General features: G+C 39.0%; 2 protein-coding genes across 7 annotated transcripts in view; one reads left to right on the top strand and one right to left on the bottom strand.

Moving 5' to 3' along the window:
- Window positions 1-42: 42 nt before the first annotated feature.
- On the bottom strand, window positions 43-9,388 carry pdzd11 (PDZ domain containing 11). Of its 5 annotated transcripts, none has more exons than XM_066648574.1 (7): window positions 9,144-9,388; window positions 3,851-3,925; window positions 2,814-2,916; window positions 2,583-2,723; window positions 1,952-2,050; window positions 1,802-1,862; window positions 43-1,307 (listed from the first exon to the last, which is right to left on the bottom strand). In XM_066648574.1, the coding sequence occupies exons 3-7, from the start codon at window positions 2,904-2,906 to the stop codon at window positions 1,273-1,275; spliced, it is 429 nt and encodes a 142-aa protein (XP_066504671.1). In that variant the 5' UTR covers window positions 2,907-2,916; window positions 3,851-3,925; window positions 9,144-9,388; the 3' UTR covers window positions 43-1,272. The 5 variants fall into 5 exon arrangements, with proteins under 5 accessions (XP_066504671.1, XP_066504672.1, XP_066504675.1 ...); XM_066648575.1 differs by lacking the exon at window positions 9,144-9,388 and adding an exon at window positions 4,068-4,083; XM_066648578.1 differs by lacking the exons at window positions 2,583-2,723; window positions 9,144-9,388 and adding an exon at window positions 4,368-4,383.
- The window catches only part of gdpd2 (glycerophosphodiester phosphodiesterase domain containing 2), a 29,190-nt gene continuing 15,963 nt past the window's right edge, over window positions 4,026-17,252 (top strand). Inside the window, exon 1 of one of the 2 annotated variants that reach the window (XM_066648570.1) lies at window positions 4,026-4,133. The gene's annotated coding sequence lies outside the window, so the exon portion shown is untranslated. Of the gene's footprint in view, window positions 4,134-8,462; window positions 8,747-17,252 lie in introns of those variants that run through there. The other variant, XM_066648571.1, reaches the window with a different exon arrangement.

The following is a 17,252-nucleotide window of genomic DNA, read 5'->3' on the forward strand; positions in this document are numbered from 1 at the left end:
TTTTTTGAACATTATACACATGCAGTTTCTCTATTTAAAAAAAAAAAAAAGCATGCCAGAGGCCACAAACAGTTTATTGAAAAATATTCCACACAAGAACTTCATACCAATTACAGTGGAACATTAACTTCAAGATTTCATATTATTGATATTCTTCCAAATGCAAAGTGCCCTGGGATTCATGTGCCTCCAGATACTTACTTTGGGCATAACAAATTACAGAGAGTATCAATAACATACATTTGGGGTTCCTCAATTAAACACAAATCTGTTTATTTTTTATACAACTAGTTAGTGATGGTTATATATTTCAGTAGCAAAAATATCAGCAGGGCAAAAAGCTGAAAAATTCAATGGTAATAATAAAAACTATTAAAATATATTCAAGCTGCACTATGAAACTTTTGCAAATTTGGGGAATTGGCAACTTTTCTTGTGGCAGGTTCCCCAGTGTTTTTCAGTGTTTTTTTGGCACTGTGAATTATTTCTATATTGCTAAGCATAAAAAATTCCATGTTGTTCAGTGTTAAATTAAATCAGTGTCAATGAGCCAATACTCAAATCTAGACTGCTGATTGGCTGTCTAACGTAATCTCAGTATGTATGGTTTTAATATAGTAAATAATTAGGCTGTTGCAGTCAGTACAAATCCCATATTCCAGAAACTCACTTAGGGCTTAAGTCGTGCTGGAATGAGATTCTTCATCAGTGTTGACACTTTTTCAAAAGATACCCAGCCTTAGGTACTGTAGTAATCAATAAATAATATCGCATGCTTATATTTCATACCCAGACTGTGCTAAAAATAAAAGGAAAAGGAATATCAGAGTTAAAATAACTTAATAGCCACAGCTCTGAAATGATACATCACTCCGTTTGCAATTATATTTCTGTAGCAACACTTTTGATTGGTTTTCCTAAGTCCAGAATGAGATAAAGAATCAGATACGGTGTTTAATCCTGGTTTTTGGGCTACAGGTAGTGTTCTTTTGCTTTATTAAAATAGTGTTATAATGTTATTGTCCCTATAAAACACATTACCTTACCTGCATGACACTACCTGTCACTAACATATTGTAAGTAATAATGAAGACTGTTAAAAAAAGCAATGAGAGGTAGTCTTATTTGTTATGAAAAATGATGACTCTTACACCTCTGACGTTCCCGCTTTAGTCAGAGACAACAGTCTGGATGAGGATAAACTGCATGTTTGTGATTGAACACCAACGCCTCAGTGACTCACTCTTTCTATCTTCAGCTCATCTCTGCCATCTAGTGTACGGTCCTCTCCTTCTGTCGCTGGTAATCTGACAAGGGAGAGGAATATGTTTGAACATAGTGATATATACCACAGATCATCCTTGATCAAAGATACATGACACTTACATGAGACTTTTATAACAACTTTCAAACATCCACAGAACTACTGTTCATAAATACGGGTGGAAATAAACCGATTTGGAATAATTGAAATTAATATTTATAATATATTAATGTCAATAATAGCTATAGATAAATGTGCGCAGGAGAATGAGTCAACTCATCAATTGTTCCATATAAATCTCTCTGATCTATACCCTGTAATATCCATTAAAACTGAGTAAATCACGTTTAAAATGCTTTAATGCTAACTCAATCTGTCTATGTCTTTGTTAAATCAGTGACTATTGTTTTATACAATATTTGGTGAAAATGAAGGAGTGACAAAACAAGCAGTTTCCGTTGTTTCGGACTTTGATTTAAATGGATTTATTGCTTTAAACTGTATCCTCCTCCCCTAGAAGAAAACAAGAAAACTCACTGTATGGGAAGTAGCGCACCCTCATTACAATCTCCCTGGCCGTCTTCAGGATCTCCACAGCCTAAAGAACAACCAAGACAGCTGAAATATTGTTTTGGAAAAGTGGGGGGAAAAAAACACATCAAGTATGAAATTCTTTCACTCACTTACCCTTGAGTGCTCTATGTCCTGAAAATCCACTTCATTAACAGACAGCACCTGATCTCCTTCCTGAAGTCCAGCCCTGTGGGCATCAGAATCTGGCACCACCTGATAAAACATGCAATAGGAGAGAAATTCCTAAACCAGTCTGAACGAGTCTGTGTGTTCATCATTTATTACGATGTCAAGCAGCGGAGTTATTATTTTAAAAGACTAATCAATCAGTCATTTTGCTACCAAAAGTTGCAAACAGTCACATTACATCAAGAATCTAACTGCACTGTAGTCTCTGAATTAACCAGTTGTTGCACTATACAGCAGGTCCCCCACCTTTGGTTGGCCAAAATATTAATGCAAAATTAGTACAGAATGAAACACCACAAAGTTGTCGAAGTTCAAGTTCAAGAAGTTTATTGTCATTTCAGCAGTATTCAGTGTTTACAGTACACAGTGAAACAAAATAGCGTTCCTCCAGGACCAAGGTGCTACATAAGACAATACACAACATTAAAGTGCGACTAGTGCAAAGCTAGTGCGAACATAAAACAGTGCACACGCATTAAAGTGCAAAGGACATAGAACACAAAACAATACACAACATTAAAGTGCAACTAGTACAAATCTAGTGCAACATACTCACCTTAGAAATAAAGATCCCAAGCTGTGAAGCCTTTCCCCCTCGGATATTAAACCCCAGTTGTGCTCCTGGAGGCTTTTTCAGGACTATAGCGCGTGGTAAGAACTGGGTAAGCTCATTGTTATAATCAGGGTGATTTATCCTCTGTGTTAAAATCAACAGTAATATTAAAACAGAGAAATTACACACTGTTAGCTCTGTACAGAATCTGTCGAGAAACAAAAAGAGTCTTACATCCTGAGGTGGGATCCATGCTGGGGGGTTTTCATAAGGGGGTAGAAAAACCACTGGCAACTGATAGTCATCATAAGGAATTTTCTGATCCATTCTTGTTGTGCTAATGGAGGGAATCAGAAGAGATTATGTTTTAGGACAAAATATTTAAATAGTTAACACTTCATTTAACACAAAAAAAGGAACAAAACCTAGAATGAGGCAATAAATGTTTACAGTAATATTTACTCTAGGACATTAATTAATGTTTCAAGAGACCTCCATAAGCTTATTATAACAAATGACATAGACCTTAATAAACATTTATGTAATGTGCAGTGCCCCTTTGCTGCAAAAACAGCCTGTACTCTTCTATGACGATTTTACACTAGATGTTGCGACACTTGTGTGACAATTTGATGGCACTCAATTCAGAAATTTAGTGAGATTAGGTACTGATGTTGGATGTTTTTTTTTTTTTTTATATATAAGCTTTTCTGATCTAATCTTAAAGTATAGCTCCAAATTATTGAACATTTAGAGTTAGGGCTGAAATACTGCGATTTAAATTGCAAATATTTTCTATAAATTAAGGTCCAGACCTGTTTTTATAACCAAGAATATATCTGGATTTAAATTTTAACGCTTAAACACTTGCTCCCTTAATGGTCTACTGTTAAGACATTTTCAGTCTGTTTAGCATGTCGTGTCTGCTAGCTAGCTAACATTCTGAACATTGCTACCTGATAATTACTGAAAAAGAAAAACGCCAACGGATAACAACACTCTAACAATATCTGAAATTTAAAAAGCTGAAATACAGTTAAATTCTATTACGTTTAAATCTTAATAACCACATAAACCTTCCTTAGCTTTCAAGCTAACAACACGGGCAGTTGAATATATACAGTATGAACAGATCGTGTTGCCTAGCAAAATACACCGTTCATAAGCCTTGGTGAACTGTGTGATACCGCTTCAGGTTAAAACTGAATATTAACTGCAAAATTTGGGCTTGTTTTTAACTCGCAAACGTTATTCTGCTCATTGTAACTCACCCAGCCCTAAGCTCCGACTTCCTCTCTTTCTCATGTAGAGGATTAGTACCACCGCAGTCAATACAGCGCCACCTACTGCAACAGACGGGAACATCCATTAATTGGTTGGTTCGTTAATTCATTCATTCGTCCATTCATAAATTGTGACCGCTTTCTCCAGGTCAGGTTCGCGGTAGGTCTGGAGCCCACCCGGACTATTTGGGTTCAAAGAACACACCTTAGACGGGGCTGCTGACTGTGGGAAGAAACTGGAGGACGTGAAGGAAACCCGCGCAGACACACGGTAAACACACAAAACTCTTCACAGACCGTGACCCAAGGGGTCAAACCAACGAACCCAGGACCCCAGAGCTGTGTGACAGCGACACTATACCTGCGTGCCTCTGTGCATTTATTGTAATATCAGTATTGTCCCTTAATAACATCTACATTAAGAACAAACATTCACTTGATTTAAACTGTTCTAAAAATAAATACAAATACAAATAAATACCAAAGATATCCAGGCATCAGTTACCTATGGAATTGTTCTGATCCCCTCAATTCAGCACAACACATTCCAGTAAGACAACAGCATATCAGTGTCACGTGAAGACTAAGAATAACCTGCCAACCAATACACGCTCTGTGTTCTATTAGTGATCCTTGCCATTAAATGACAGGGTGAAATGGGGCTATTAGTGCAGAGCAATTAATCAACTATACAGTCTTTAAAGAAACAGAAAAGTCCACTGACATATGTTGTAAGTGTGCATTTTGGGAAAGCATTTAATAAAGGACAACGGATAATCTCCATGAAATAAATACATTTATATCGTGAACAGGAAGTTGTTTGCCACTATCCACTCTATGTCCATTTTCTCACTTGGTCATTCCTGCTCTCGTACTCTCTCAATCTCTCTTTCTCCTTGTTCCTCTCTCCCATTGGCACTGACAATCATACACAAATATATTGAATTTGACTCAGAAAAAAATGCTAATAAAAAGGCCAAGTGGTTGGGGAGAATCCACATTTATGAGAGGATATCATAAGTTCAGTTTGGTTATGTGAAATCATTGTAGACTGGAAACCAAAAGCTGTGATCAGGCATTATCACGAATGTGCTCTTCACTAACATTAACTGTCAGCTCTCACCTGCTTTATGCCATCCATTCTTCTCTCAATATCACGAAGAACGTTTACTGAATCCTACTGATTCCTGTAAACATCTTACCAGTAGATATGATGGTAATAAAACAACTGGAAACATAAATACAATTTTTATCAGCTACATCAGTTACTGTTTAGGGAAAACTAGAAGTATTAGGAGATTATGAGAATTTAGTCCACTACTCAAAAATAAATAAATAAATAAATAAAATTAAATATTATTTTGTGGCCACGACTTATTAAAATAACACACCATGTCGCCTTAGGGGCTCCATAGGAGAGAGAGTGGATTATACCATTTGTGAAGTGGTGAGGGGAGGGGGGTTGCTGTATTTTCCTTGTTAAAATATTGGTTAAACCATGGACTTTCAATGGATATTGACTCAAAAGTGTCCATAGGTGTGTGAATGAATGTGTGAGTGTGTGTCACCCTGTGAAGGACTGACTCCCCGCCTTGAACTGGATAAGCGTTTTCAGACAATGAATGAATAAATTAATTGTAATTGTGTAGTAGTTCTGACTGTGGGGCAGGGGGCTCACAGGGGAGTTCCCAGCATGCATCTTGGTCTCCTTCAGTTGATTGTTTTGGGGTTTAATCCGGTTTTTTTTTCTGTGTGTATGTTTTTGATTGTGTCTGTTGAGCTTGGTGTTCAAATAGTGTTCCTTTCTTGTTTTCCATGCTATTATGTGTTAATTAAAGAGCATAAAATAGCTAATCGGTTAATAGCATTTTTTTTTTTTTTGCATAAACAGACACCAGGTGTCATTAAAGAACCAAGTAAATTGAACAGAACCAAGAACAGCTCTGAGTTAAAGTCCCCTTCCTGTGGAACAGAAGTTATACATTATTTTACTCTTTGAAGAAAAAAATAATATATTCCCAATATTTTCACATTGATTGCATTTTATAATTTTAAACACAAATACCACTTTTGGACAAGTAAAGTTTAAACACATCATTCTCAGTCAGCTTTTAAGGTAGAAACACAAAAAGAAAAAATAAATTAAAAACGCATAATAGTAGAAATAATACTGTGCTTCAGGTTTTTTTTTTTTTTGGTGTAATATTTTGTACAGCTTTCGTTCACATATGATATGGTTTCACGAAGGAGATAATGGAACGTTTGACACATTCAGACTGCCTCCAACTGACTTATTCATACATCTCTCATATTTGTATACAGAATGAGAACGTTGCCCACTGAACACGGATGGGATCCAGCGTAGAATTGATGCTTGCCCGACTCCCTGTGGGACAGTGGATGTCTAAATTTATCCCAAGCCCATGTGGCTTTATTTATCACAGTAGCCTGTGGCATTTCTTTTGCAATGCCATCTGACAATTCAAAGGCTTAGTCAAAAACAGTTTCCACTCTTGCTCTTAGCTGACTGACATTTCTCCAGACGTCCGTAGTCCTTTTCCATAGATGGCGAAAGACCTAAATTCTTTGCAACCTTGCATTGAAAATTGTTCCTCTTGAATTGTTTGACAATCCTCTCATGAGGTTTACAACAAAGCTGTAAGCCATGGCTCATCTTTGTTTAAAAAGAAAGACTGATTCTTTGGTGGATGCTCCTTTTATACCTTTTATATTCAACTCCCCATTGTGGAGTGTTTCAGAACAGTGTAATTTGAAGTCTATTCTAGTGCTGGGCGATATGAGCACAAATCAATATCACAATTAATTGTACATTTTACCTTGATTATGATTAATGAGCGATTATTTTGTTTTTGTATTTTTGACCCTCATCGTTCAGTGAAGAGGCTTGTGCTGTAAATATGCTCCACACTCCTCACAGACAGTCACCCTGAGCTGGAATCGAACCCACAACCTCCAGGCCCCTGGAGCCTTGTGACTGCTGCGCCACCGTGCCGCCCATTAATTTAATTTCATTCATTCATTCATTCATTATCTGTAACCGCTTATCCATTTCAGGGTCACGGTGGGTCCAGAGCCTACCCGGAATCATTGGGCGCAAGGCGGGAATACACCCTGGAGGGGGCGCCAGTCCTTCACAGGGCAACACACAGACACACACACATTCACTCACACCTATGGACACTTTTTTTGAAAGCCAATCCACCTGCAACGTGTGTTTTTGGACTGTGGGAGGAAACCGGAGCACCCGGAGGAAACCCACGCAGACACGGGGAGAACACACCACCTCCTCACAGACAGTCACCCGGAGGAAACCCACGCAGACACAGGGAGAACACACCACACTCCTCACAGACAGTCACCCGGAGCGGGAATCGAACCCACAACCTCCAGGCCCCTGGAGCCTTGTGACTGCTGCGCCACCGTGCCTCCCAATAACTTAATTTGTTTCCCTAAATTCAATACTGGGATAAGGCATTTTTGGTATGCGAAAAGAATACACTGTGCATTATACTGCATTTGTAAACTAGTTTGTATTCACATTATTGTAGGGTTTCCTGAGGTTTGGGGGAAATCACCACAAATAGACTTTTGTGAATGTTCTTTTACCTAAAGTGCTTACACCAGAGGATGCTTATGTACACCATCAGTATTTCATTTTGTCCTCAATTTTTGATTTTTGCCTTCGGTATATGATGCATATTTTAGGGAAATGTTTATCTAGAAAGGGAAACATCCATAAATGTGTAAACAGTTTAAGTAACAGCTTAAATTAATCCCTTAAACATTTAACTGAAATGCTAAGGATGCTTTAATAAGCGGCCACAGATTGTACGGCCATTGACTTACCACCGTGATTATAAAATCTACTCATGGAACAGAAGGGGCGATTTTCACTTTGTTCATTGTTAAACAAAGCGACTCCAGGTCTTGTCCCATGGGAAAACACTGACATACTATTATCTTCATAAAACAGAGCATGAAGAACGTTTATCTTAAACAAACTGAGAGAAATGACCTGTGAAGCTTAAGAGCTAGGTGATGTTATAGTGGTTCTCAAGAAAAGATGATATCAGACCAGTTGGAGCATTTGATAAAGCTTTGTAATTTATGGGTGCCATTTACAGCCTACATCAAAGAATTATTTCCACATTTACACACATTATTACTTAAATTTGTGACAAAAATATCCTAAACCATTCCCGCCATCTCTCTTTTTAAAACGTGATTTGTAATTGTTTGGTTTTTGGCCGTAGTTTATCAATAAACATTATTATTATTATTATTATTTTTTTTTTTACACTTTGAAAAAAAATCCCTCCGTAAAACATATTTAAATATTTAAAATTAGAGAATGAGTTGTAAACTCTGATGAATGTAAAAAGGTTGTGCAAAAGTGAGATACATAGGATTTTAAGAAAATGAAGCAACAAAGCTGAGCAAAAACGTGCGCACAAAGTCGTCCAGGGCTCCACGGAATACAGCGGGACAACACAGAAATGTGGCCGTTTATAGAGACTCGGTCACAGGGTTTGAGCGGGAGCCCTTCCCCCTGCTGTGTGTGAAGAGGATTCTGCATTGATCACAGCCATTAACATTCAGCACCAGCAAATACAGAGAGAGAGAGAGAGAGAGAGAGAGAGAGAGAGACGCAGTGAAAGTTCTTTGAAAGAGATGATAGTGACTACTCCAACAGAGAGAGCACTCAGTCGTAAAGGAGACAGAATACTCTGAGAAAAAGATAACTTTTATTTGTTTTTGTACGTGGTAAAGAAAGCTACAGCGAAACGAGAGATCTTTGCTTTGAGTGTGTTTTGAGAGAGAGAGAGAGACTCCTTGTGCTCCGAAATTGTGAGTTTCTTCAAGGTAAGGGACACTGTTTCTCGCTGTTTTAACTCGGCAAATTGTCTGCAAAGTACGGAAATGTTGACATGTTGATTAACATTTTCAAAAGAAGAGCGCAGAGCTGGGCTCAGTTTACGTTTTGTTAGCACTGACTATAACCACTTGGACCTGATCTGAGATCAGCACTCTTGCTCTGAGATGGTTGATATGAACCAGTCAGAAATCAAGTTCATTACGACAGTGGGGCACCTCCGAGACTGGGTCGAGTGGGTAAAGGGAAGCTTTGTCAATTTTATTTAAAACGTTTATCTGTTGTAGTCTGCTGCTGTTGGGAGTTTAGCAGAAACCACGCGTACCTGATTTTCTTTTTCTTCCGCCAGCGGCGTTTTTTTGTTTTTTAATTGCACAAGCTACTTGCCTCCACGTGCACTGCCTAACGTCTGTGGACTTTTCTTCTAAAATGAATGGTCTGTCCTCACTTTGCTGCAGGTTCAGTCTCTACACTTTTTTTTTTAAAAAAAGGCTTTGCGTGTTGGAACATTGCTGTGAGCATTTGTTGGCACTCAGCCACCACCACTTTGAGGTCAGGTATTGATGGAAGATTAGTTTCGTCTGTAGAGCCCAGATCAACCAGCCCCATCTCCATCACTACGAAGAGCAGCGTTCCTTTTCTGAGGGGATTTCAGGGATTTGATCCCACATTCAGACGGTTTTACGCGTCTTTAGAATGTTGACAGATTATATAATGCCTCAACATTTCGCATCTTCTTAAGTGTGTCGTGAGTTCACCTGGGCAAGCACGGAGGCGGGGTTTTTCTTAAAAGAAGGTTGAAGTTCATTCTATTCGTGAAAAAGGTCTTTTTAACGACCGTCAGATCGAAAAACACGTAGCGGAACGAAAAACAGAAACATCTGAGAGGGTTCGCGCTTTACTCAACGCGAGCAGATCTCTCACATCTGAACGAACGTTTCTCCTGAGTCTTGAAACTATTCCATCTGTTTAAAAACAGAAAAAAAACTGTTTTCACGTCTAGAATAATTTGTGCTTAATGTGATCCAGGTTTTAAATAAGAATCAGGTAAAAATCTAATTTTTTCACAAATTAGTGAAGCTCGGTTTGTGATTAATTTACAGCACACACAATTTATTGAAAGGAATATTAGGCTTGTGCCTGTTTTTATTTTTATTTTTTTAAACTTAGGATTGTTTATTTTTTCAAGAGATGCAAACTTTTGTTGACAGTGGCAATACTGATGAAACTAATTGATATTAATCAATTTAATTTTGTCATAAATCTGACACCAGTTTTATATGTATGACACCAGATAATTTGATAATTTTATAATTTGACACCAGTATTTGGTCTGTATGACCAAACACACATCTGCTAAAAGTGTAATTCCAATATTTATGTAAATGTCAATTCAGTACTTACCCAGTAAACATTTATCCGTTGATTCAACGTTGAAATAACGTAATGACTGCCGTCTAATCAATGTTCTCTTAAGGTTGAAAATGAAAGTTGAAAAGACGTCCAAACACAGACATTGAAAAGACGACTATTAGACATATTTTGGACGTCCATTGACGTTATAAATTGGTCCCGAAATAAATTACTCGTATAAAACGCGTTTTGGACGTCCACTGACGTTATCGATTGGTCACCACTTAACTAACTTATTAAGATGGATTTTGGACGTCCATTGACGTTTAAAATATGTCCTTGACCGACAGACTACTTTTAGACCTATTTTGAACGTCCATGGACGTTCCTTGTTTACTGTGTAAGCGGATTTAAGATTTTGCTATTGTTGTTACGTGTACACTGATGTAAATAATGCTACTGACGTGTATTTGATCCATATGGTATTAAGTGCAGCATTAAGAGATGGTCACTGCTCTGAGTTTATATGTATGTTCTGAGCCTGTGCTCCAAAAAAGGAAATGTTTAGGGTAAGCTACCAGTGAGGACAGGGAACTGTAAGTCTTTGTCTCTCAGTCCCTTGAATATGCAAATGTAAACCAAACTTCATATTCATCATATTTGGGTAAAGAACCATATATATTTGATCGCAAGCCAAGAGCCGGGGGAGAGAGAACGGAGTGCAGAATTGAACACCTCTCTCATGGGATCCTTAAGAACCCGTAAGACACTGTTTCTGTGAATAAAAATGTATTTACAACTTTAAACGTGTCTGCGGAGATTCTTTCCCATCACCTGTCTTCACAATACAGTAATAAACAACACTACTAAACTAAATTAGTCCCAGTTTGTCCGTCATATGTCCATCAATTCTGAAAAACCATTTGCCCACCCAAATAATACAAATACACATCAAAGATGACGTCCTAGTAACGCCCTAGGAACTTGTTCATTAGGCGGTGCACTCACTGCTTGACCTCAAACTCTGCCTATGAGCTCAGATATTGGCTCACGGAACATCAGCATGAAATAGGGCATGCTTTGACGATCAGAGGTCATCAAATCCAGATTCCAGGTCAGTATATTAAAATGGTCATCTGGTATGTCACTATAACCTCCACTGCTAATGCTCCTGACAGTCTAGGTATAGTGGCATTCCAGCTGGCAACTGTAAAACCCTGGCCTGGAACATGGATGAAATGTTTGAATTTGATGACCTCTAATGTAAATGAAACCTGATGGGCTGGCACTTGAATTCACACACTAATGTGATTCATCATCTGCGGTACAACGTCTTCTATTGCCAAGTCATAATATTGGTGAGTCAGACAATGAATAGTTCAGTTAATCAATTGTCTGTAACCGCTTATCCAGTTCAGGGTCGCAGTGGGTCCGGAGCCTACCGGGCCAAAAATATAGTTGCGCACACTTATATTCTACACACCTTGTGCAGAAGTGTTGAAAAACTTAAGCAGCACTGCTGTATCTGATCCACTAATACCAGTGCAACACATGTTAACACACCATCACCTTGTGTTCGTCACTGTAGTACTGAGAATGAATCATCACCCAAAGCTTACCTACTCTGTGGTCCTGTTAGGGTCTGGGACATTGAAGGTGAAAGAGGATTAACAAAGAATGCAGGGAAACTCGTGAACCACATTCTGTAATTGTAGAAATACAAAGTGCTCCTGTGTGGTCAGTGGAACTGATAAAATGAACAGTGACTGCAAATTCTTACAGTTTGCAATGAGTGAGAGAGACATAAAGTAGGCAATGAACCCTTGGTCAGTGGATGCTGGACAGTTTGGCTATTTTAAAAATGGACTTTTTAAACGCTTATTGCCAGGAAATGAATTACATTTATGTTCATAAGCAAGACATGTTTATTTATGCAGCACGTTGCAAAAAGCCAATACAAATAAGTGTTCAAGTTCAAAAATTACAACAGAAAAGCAAACAAACAAACAGAAAACTAAGGCGGTATTACTCACATCTTTTACAGCAACCTATGGGAGGATGATCACCATCTTTAAGGTATTAATCATTGAGATAACAGCCTTTATCATGAGTAAGGAACTGATTAATTCAACAATAGCAGTTTGACAGCCTCACCAAGAAGGAACAGTGAGTTAACCCCTTACACTGAATGACTGCAGCTAGCTACATTATATTTGAGGACTATAGGACATAACCTTAAAGACAGTAAACAGACCTTGGGATAATTTTGCTAATATTTGAACTATTTGTAAATTAAAGTGTGTGATAAACACCTTTAAACCCAAACATTATATTTAGCCTACTTCTTGAAATATTAGTGCAATATATATTTCTGTTGTTCTTCTCCACTTTCTGCTCGAGGTCATCTCATGACCTGAGGCAAAACGTATTTAATCGCACATTTCCTGTTTTTTTTTTTTTCTGTTCTTACTGTGATGCTAGGAATTGGTGTCATTAACATGAAAACTTCCTGCTATTCAATTTATCACATTCACACAGCGGGGCATTCCCACAGTTTCTCTTTTTATATTGCACAATAAGACTAGGGCGACAAGTGATGACTGTGACACTTAAGTCAACACTAAACCAACTTGAAGCCTGAGATATGATGATTGAGTAATAGTGTAAAAAAGCACCTTATTGTCATTGTCGGAGGTTCATAACAAGCTGGAATTCTTGTGTCATGGATTATTAACGAAGTTCAGAACTCAAAATTTGTTCATTACATACCAAAGCTAGTAGAGCACAAAATCCATTCTTGTAACCATATCGGAATTCTTGTGAGGAAAAAAAAACCCAGCCTCTTATCTCGAGTGATCTTAATTTTACCTGCCAACTTTAGTTCCACTTTGGTATTTGAAAAGATGGGTGTGTGAAGGTGACTTTGCTTTGTTTGTTTGTCTTTTAAAGGTCATCACGTCCATGGAAATATGATTAAAGACAAGTTGTGCATGACTTCTCTGAAAATTCAAAAGCTGAAATATGTCTGCATTAAGTTGGCACAATATAATATTCAACTCTTTATATCAATGATTTCAGTTACTTTATAATGCAGCAGTTGTGCGTACTGATCCTCCTCCTTTTAAATATCATCAGATGTCCTACTCATGTGTCATGCAGCCACTTCCTCGTCTCTGGTCCTAGGCAGCCCGTAAATTGGTGCTCAACTGTCTGTTCAGGTTTGCTGCACTGTCCAACAGGTCCTACTTCTTCAGAGATGACTTGAAGTGGCTGATCCCAGTGCATAGACTTTTCAGCAAGGTCCACAGGTGGCGTGGCAAGATTTCTTCGTCTACACCGCCTCTTGGGTATGATGTACACATGCTGCCAGCCAGGTGTCCCTAGACAAGTCCTTAGGGAAAGTCCGTAGCAGTTCTTGTGCTGCCTTATTGTAGGGATGGCGAGACTTGAGACTGCCTAGAGACTTGAGTAGCCGGTGCTGTTTTGGCTTTGTGCAGGATGGGCCAATCATACTTCTGGGCTTTTCTTGCCATGGCGAGTGTAGCTGCATCCAATCAGAGATGGCGGATGAGTGAAACCCTTGTTGTTTCCTTGGCCTTCACTTCATCCAGGTGTTGCTTATAGGACAGTGTCCGATCTAATCACACACCAAGGTACTTGGGGGGTTTGCTGGAACTCCAGGCGGTTGCTGCCAGCATACACGTCCAGTTCCCTGCTTGTTTGTTGAGATGGTATGCTGCAGATATTGTCTTGTCCACACTGAGCTGGAGGTGCCACTTATGCCAGGATGCTTCAGGCCTTCTGTGGGTTTGTTTGACTTTGGTAAGGCTATGACAAAGGCATAACGCCTTGGACCCCCGTAAGCATACTGAGAAGAACAAGCAAACATAACCAGTGAGCTGTTCTATCACTTTGGTGTATGACAAACTCTGGGTGGATATTGTCTTGACCTGCTAACTTGCCCAGCTTCAGTTTGTTGATTGCTGCACTTAGTTCAGCTGCTTTGAAAGCTCCTGAGAGGTTGTCACTGGCACTGGCTGCCCACGGCGTTGTCACATGCGCTGATTCTCACTTCACCTGGATTCTTTACTAAGGTGCGAGTAGGATAAAGTCCGGGTAAGTTCCGGGACAAATATTAAAGGAGGTCTAGTTCACACATACAACACCTCTGGAAAAACTCTGGAACACTTCTGAATTACAGTGCATGTGTGAAAGGAGCATAACACTCTTGTGGCTGTCACAAAATCCTCTCCAAAAATTGACTCTCTTAATAAATAGTAGAAGCTGTTATTACAGCAGGGCGAGGAAACGTTTTTTTATTAATAATTTTGATTCCAGAAGGAATGTTTGGTGTGCAGGTGTAGTTTGTCATATTCTAGTCCATAAAGTAATTCAACATTCCTTGACTTAATATGAGATAAGAGTCTGGAGTTCATTGTTTAGCTACTTTCTTACCTTTGACCTTACTTATCTCAAATGCTCTGTTTACTCATGGGTGAACCTTGTGATATAAAGATTAACTGACCTCATTTGTGTTGATTTGATGTGCAAAGATATTAGCATGTTAACACACCTGGTTGGCCAGTTTGTTAAGTACACCTGTCTTACCACCTACAGTCACTGGCTAGTGGTGTGTGGTGCACTTTTGGATCTGTTAAAATACCACCTACTTATTAAAGGAAACCATTTCACAAAATACACTATATTGACAAAATCTTTGGGACACACTTCCTAATCATTATATTCGGGTGTTTAATTCTGTCCCATTGCCACTGTGCCTAGCCATACGATCTGAATTTACAAACATTTGTGAAAGAACAGGTCAATTTAAAGCACTCATTGAATTCGAACCTATACTGTAATAGGATGGCACCATTGCACCATGTCAGATTGTGAAATGGCGGCCCTCCTAGACATTCCATGTTCAGCTGTGAGTGGTATTACTGAAAAGTGGAACCCCAGTAACACAAAATGGCATGGTCAAAGAATGCTGAGGCTCAAAGTGTGTAATATCAACGCAAAGACTGTACGCCAGGAGGTTCATGGAATGGTTTTCCATGGCATGGTTTCCAAGCATTGGATGGAGTGGTGTAAAGAACACCTCCACAGGACTCCATAGAAATGGAAATGATAAATCATGCTTCCCTGTCTGGAAGACTGATGGATCAGTATCAGTTTGGCGAATACCAGGAGAACATTACACGCCTGACTACATTGTGCCAGGTTGGCCCAAATGTTCCACTATAAGAAATATAATTCTTAAAAGAAATCGAATTCTTTTAGGCAACACTTAAAAAAGGGAAGGTCCATAAAGGCGTGGGTGGGTGGGTTTGGTGTAGAAGAACTTACACAGGCTTAGACAGAGCCCTGACCTCAACCCCACCCAAAACCTTTGGGATGAACTAGAATGGAGATTGCGAGCCGTGCCCTTTTGTCCAACGTCAGTGTCTGACCTCACAAATGTTCTTCTAGACGAAAGAGAAATAAATGCACAGAATGTTGTAGAAAGCCTTCTCCGAGAAGTGGAAGCATTGATTGCTGCAAGAGAAAGCCCAAATTCATGTTAATGCCCATGGATTTAGAATGGGATATCATAAAAACTCAATTTCTGTCTCTCTAAGATTTAAGCCCTTATTATCTGATGGGAAACGTTTCCTTTTCTCGGACCGACATTTTATTACAAATTATCCCTGTTAAATCTCAACTACTGAGGAGATAAAATATATATCCTAAATCTACTGTGTCCAGGGAGGGGTAAACATTACAGGTGGTTTGGAACATGTGAGTCTATGAATTATAGGATGCTTGATGCTAAACCTATGATTTAATGTAAGTATTGGGAGTGAATACGTTTCTTCCTCTTTGGGGGATTGCTTCTGCCTGTATTGAAATGGTTATTCATTTGCTGATAAATGTACATATGTTTGTACTTGTATTTACGTATTTAAGTTCATCAAACAAGCTCTCGTTATAAGTTTTTTTTCATGTTGAAGAGTAAGAGCCAATGTATTGTTATTGTCTTTGGCTTTAGAATGTATTGTTCTTTGGCATTGACTTGACCAGAAAAATCACTTCTCGTTGGGACCAGTTACTGTTGTGAATCAATGAGACTCTAATCTTAAAATATGCCATTAAAGGCGGTTTAACTTTCATTAATTTTAATTGTGCACTGTCCTGTCTTTTCGCTCTCTGTGCACACCACACAACCTTTTTCCCTGGCTGGCATTTTGTGATCTTTGTTTGGATCTGTTGTCTCCGAGGTTGCTGCCTGCGTGCTTCACTCTACTTTATTAGATGTGTTTCAGAGAGCTTATTTTTTTTTATTAACCTGCTTAGACATGCCATGAGTTGTTTCTCTCAGTTCAACCAGAGAAAACAGGGGAGACACAGCAGCATACTCTCCCATTCATTCCATTCATACTCCAGCAAAAAAAAAAAAAGGACTCCAGTTACCACAGAGTAAATTTCTCAGTAAACCATGTGTGAATCGATGACCGAACTGAGAGACACTTGCAGAAATCTTAATCATCACTATATGAATGTGTGACCTGAAGAAAATCCATCTTCACACTAACACAACACCACTATGTTAGTGTCACTGCAGCACTGAGAATCATCCACCACTCAGACCATTCCTGCTCTGTCTTGATCTTGTAGGGTTCCTGACAATTGAGGAACAAGGTGAGAGATGGCAAACAACGTGTGCGGAGCAGCACATGAATTATAGTCTGTAACTGCAGAGCTGCAATGTGCTCCGGTAGGGTCAGTGGACCTGAAAGTATGATCAGTAAGTGTAGAAACAAGGAGGTGGTCATAATATTATGGCAGATTGATGTATATTCAAGTGTGGGAATGTGGGTGCACAGTCTCCATAGAAAAGAACTTCCAATAAAATGGAATGCATTGGAGCGGCTTTGGAACGTGAGCCTGGGGTCACGGTGTCAGAGGTGTAAAGCTCCACTGGGCTGGGGAGCAGTGGAACTGTGTTCTGTGGAAGGATGGAGCATAGTGGTGTTTGTGATGCAGAACTAATGATCCGACATCAGTAACTGAGCTCAATAATGCTTAGATGGTGGAATGCACCCAAATAAATCGTTGCACTCTGCCTGTTTGAGTAATCTCATGTTCAGCAGAGCAATACAT

This window comes from Hoplias malabaricus, chromosome 17 (genome assembly GCF_029633855.1).
Source record: "Hoplias malabaricus isolate fHopMal1 chromosome 17, fHopMal1.hap1, whole genome shotgun sequence".
Lineage (NCBI taxonomy): Eukaryota > Metazoa > Chordata > Actinopteri > Characiformes > Erythrinidae > Hoplias > Hoplias malabaricus.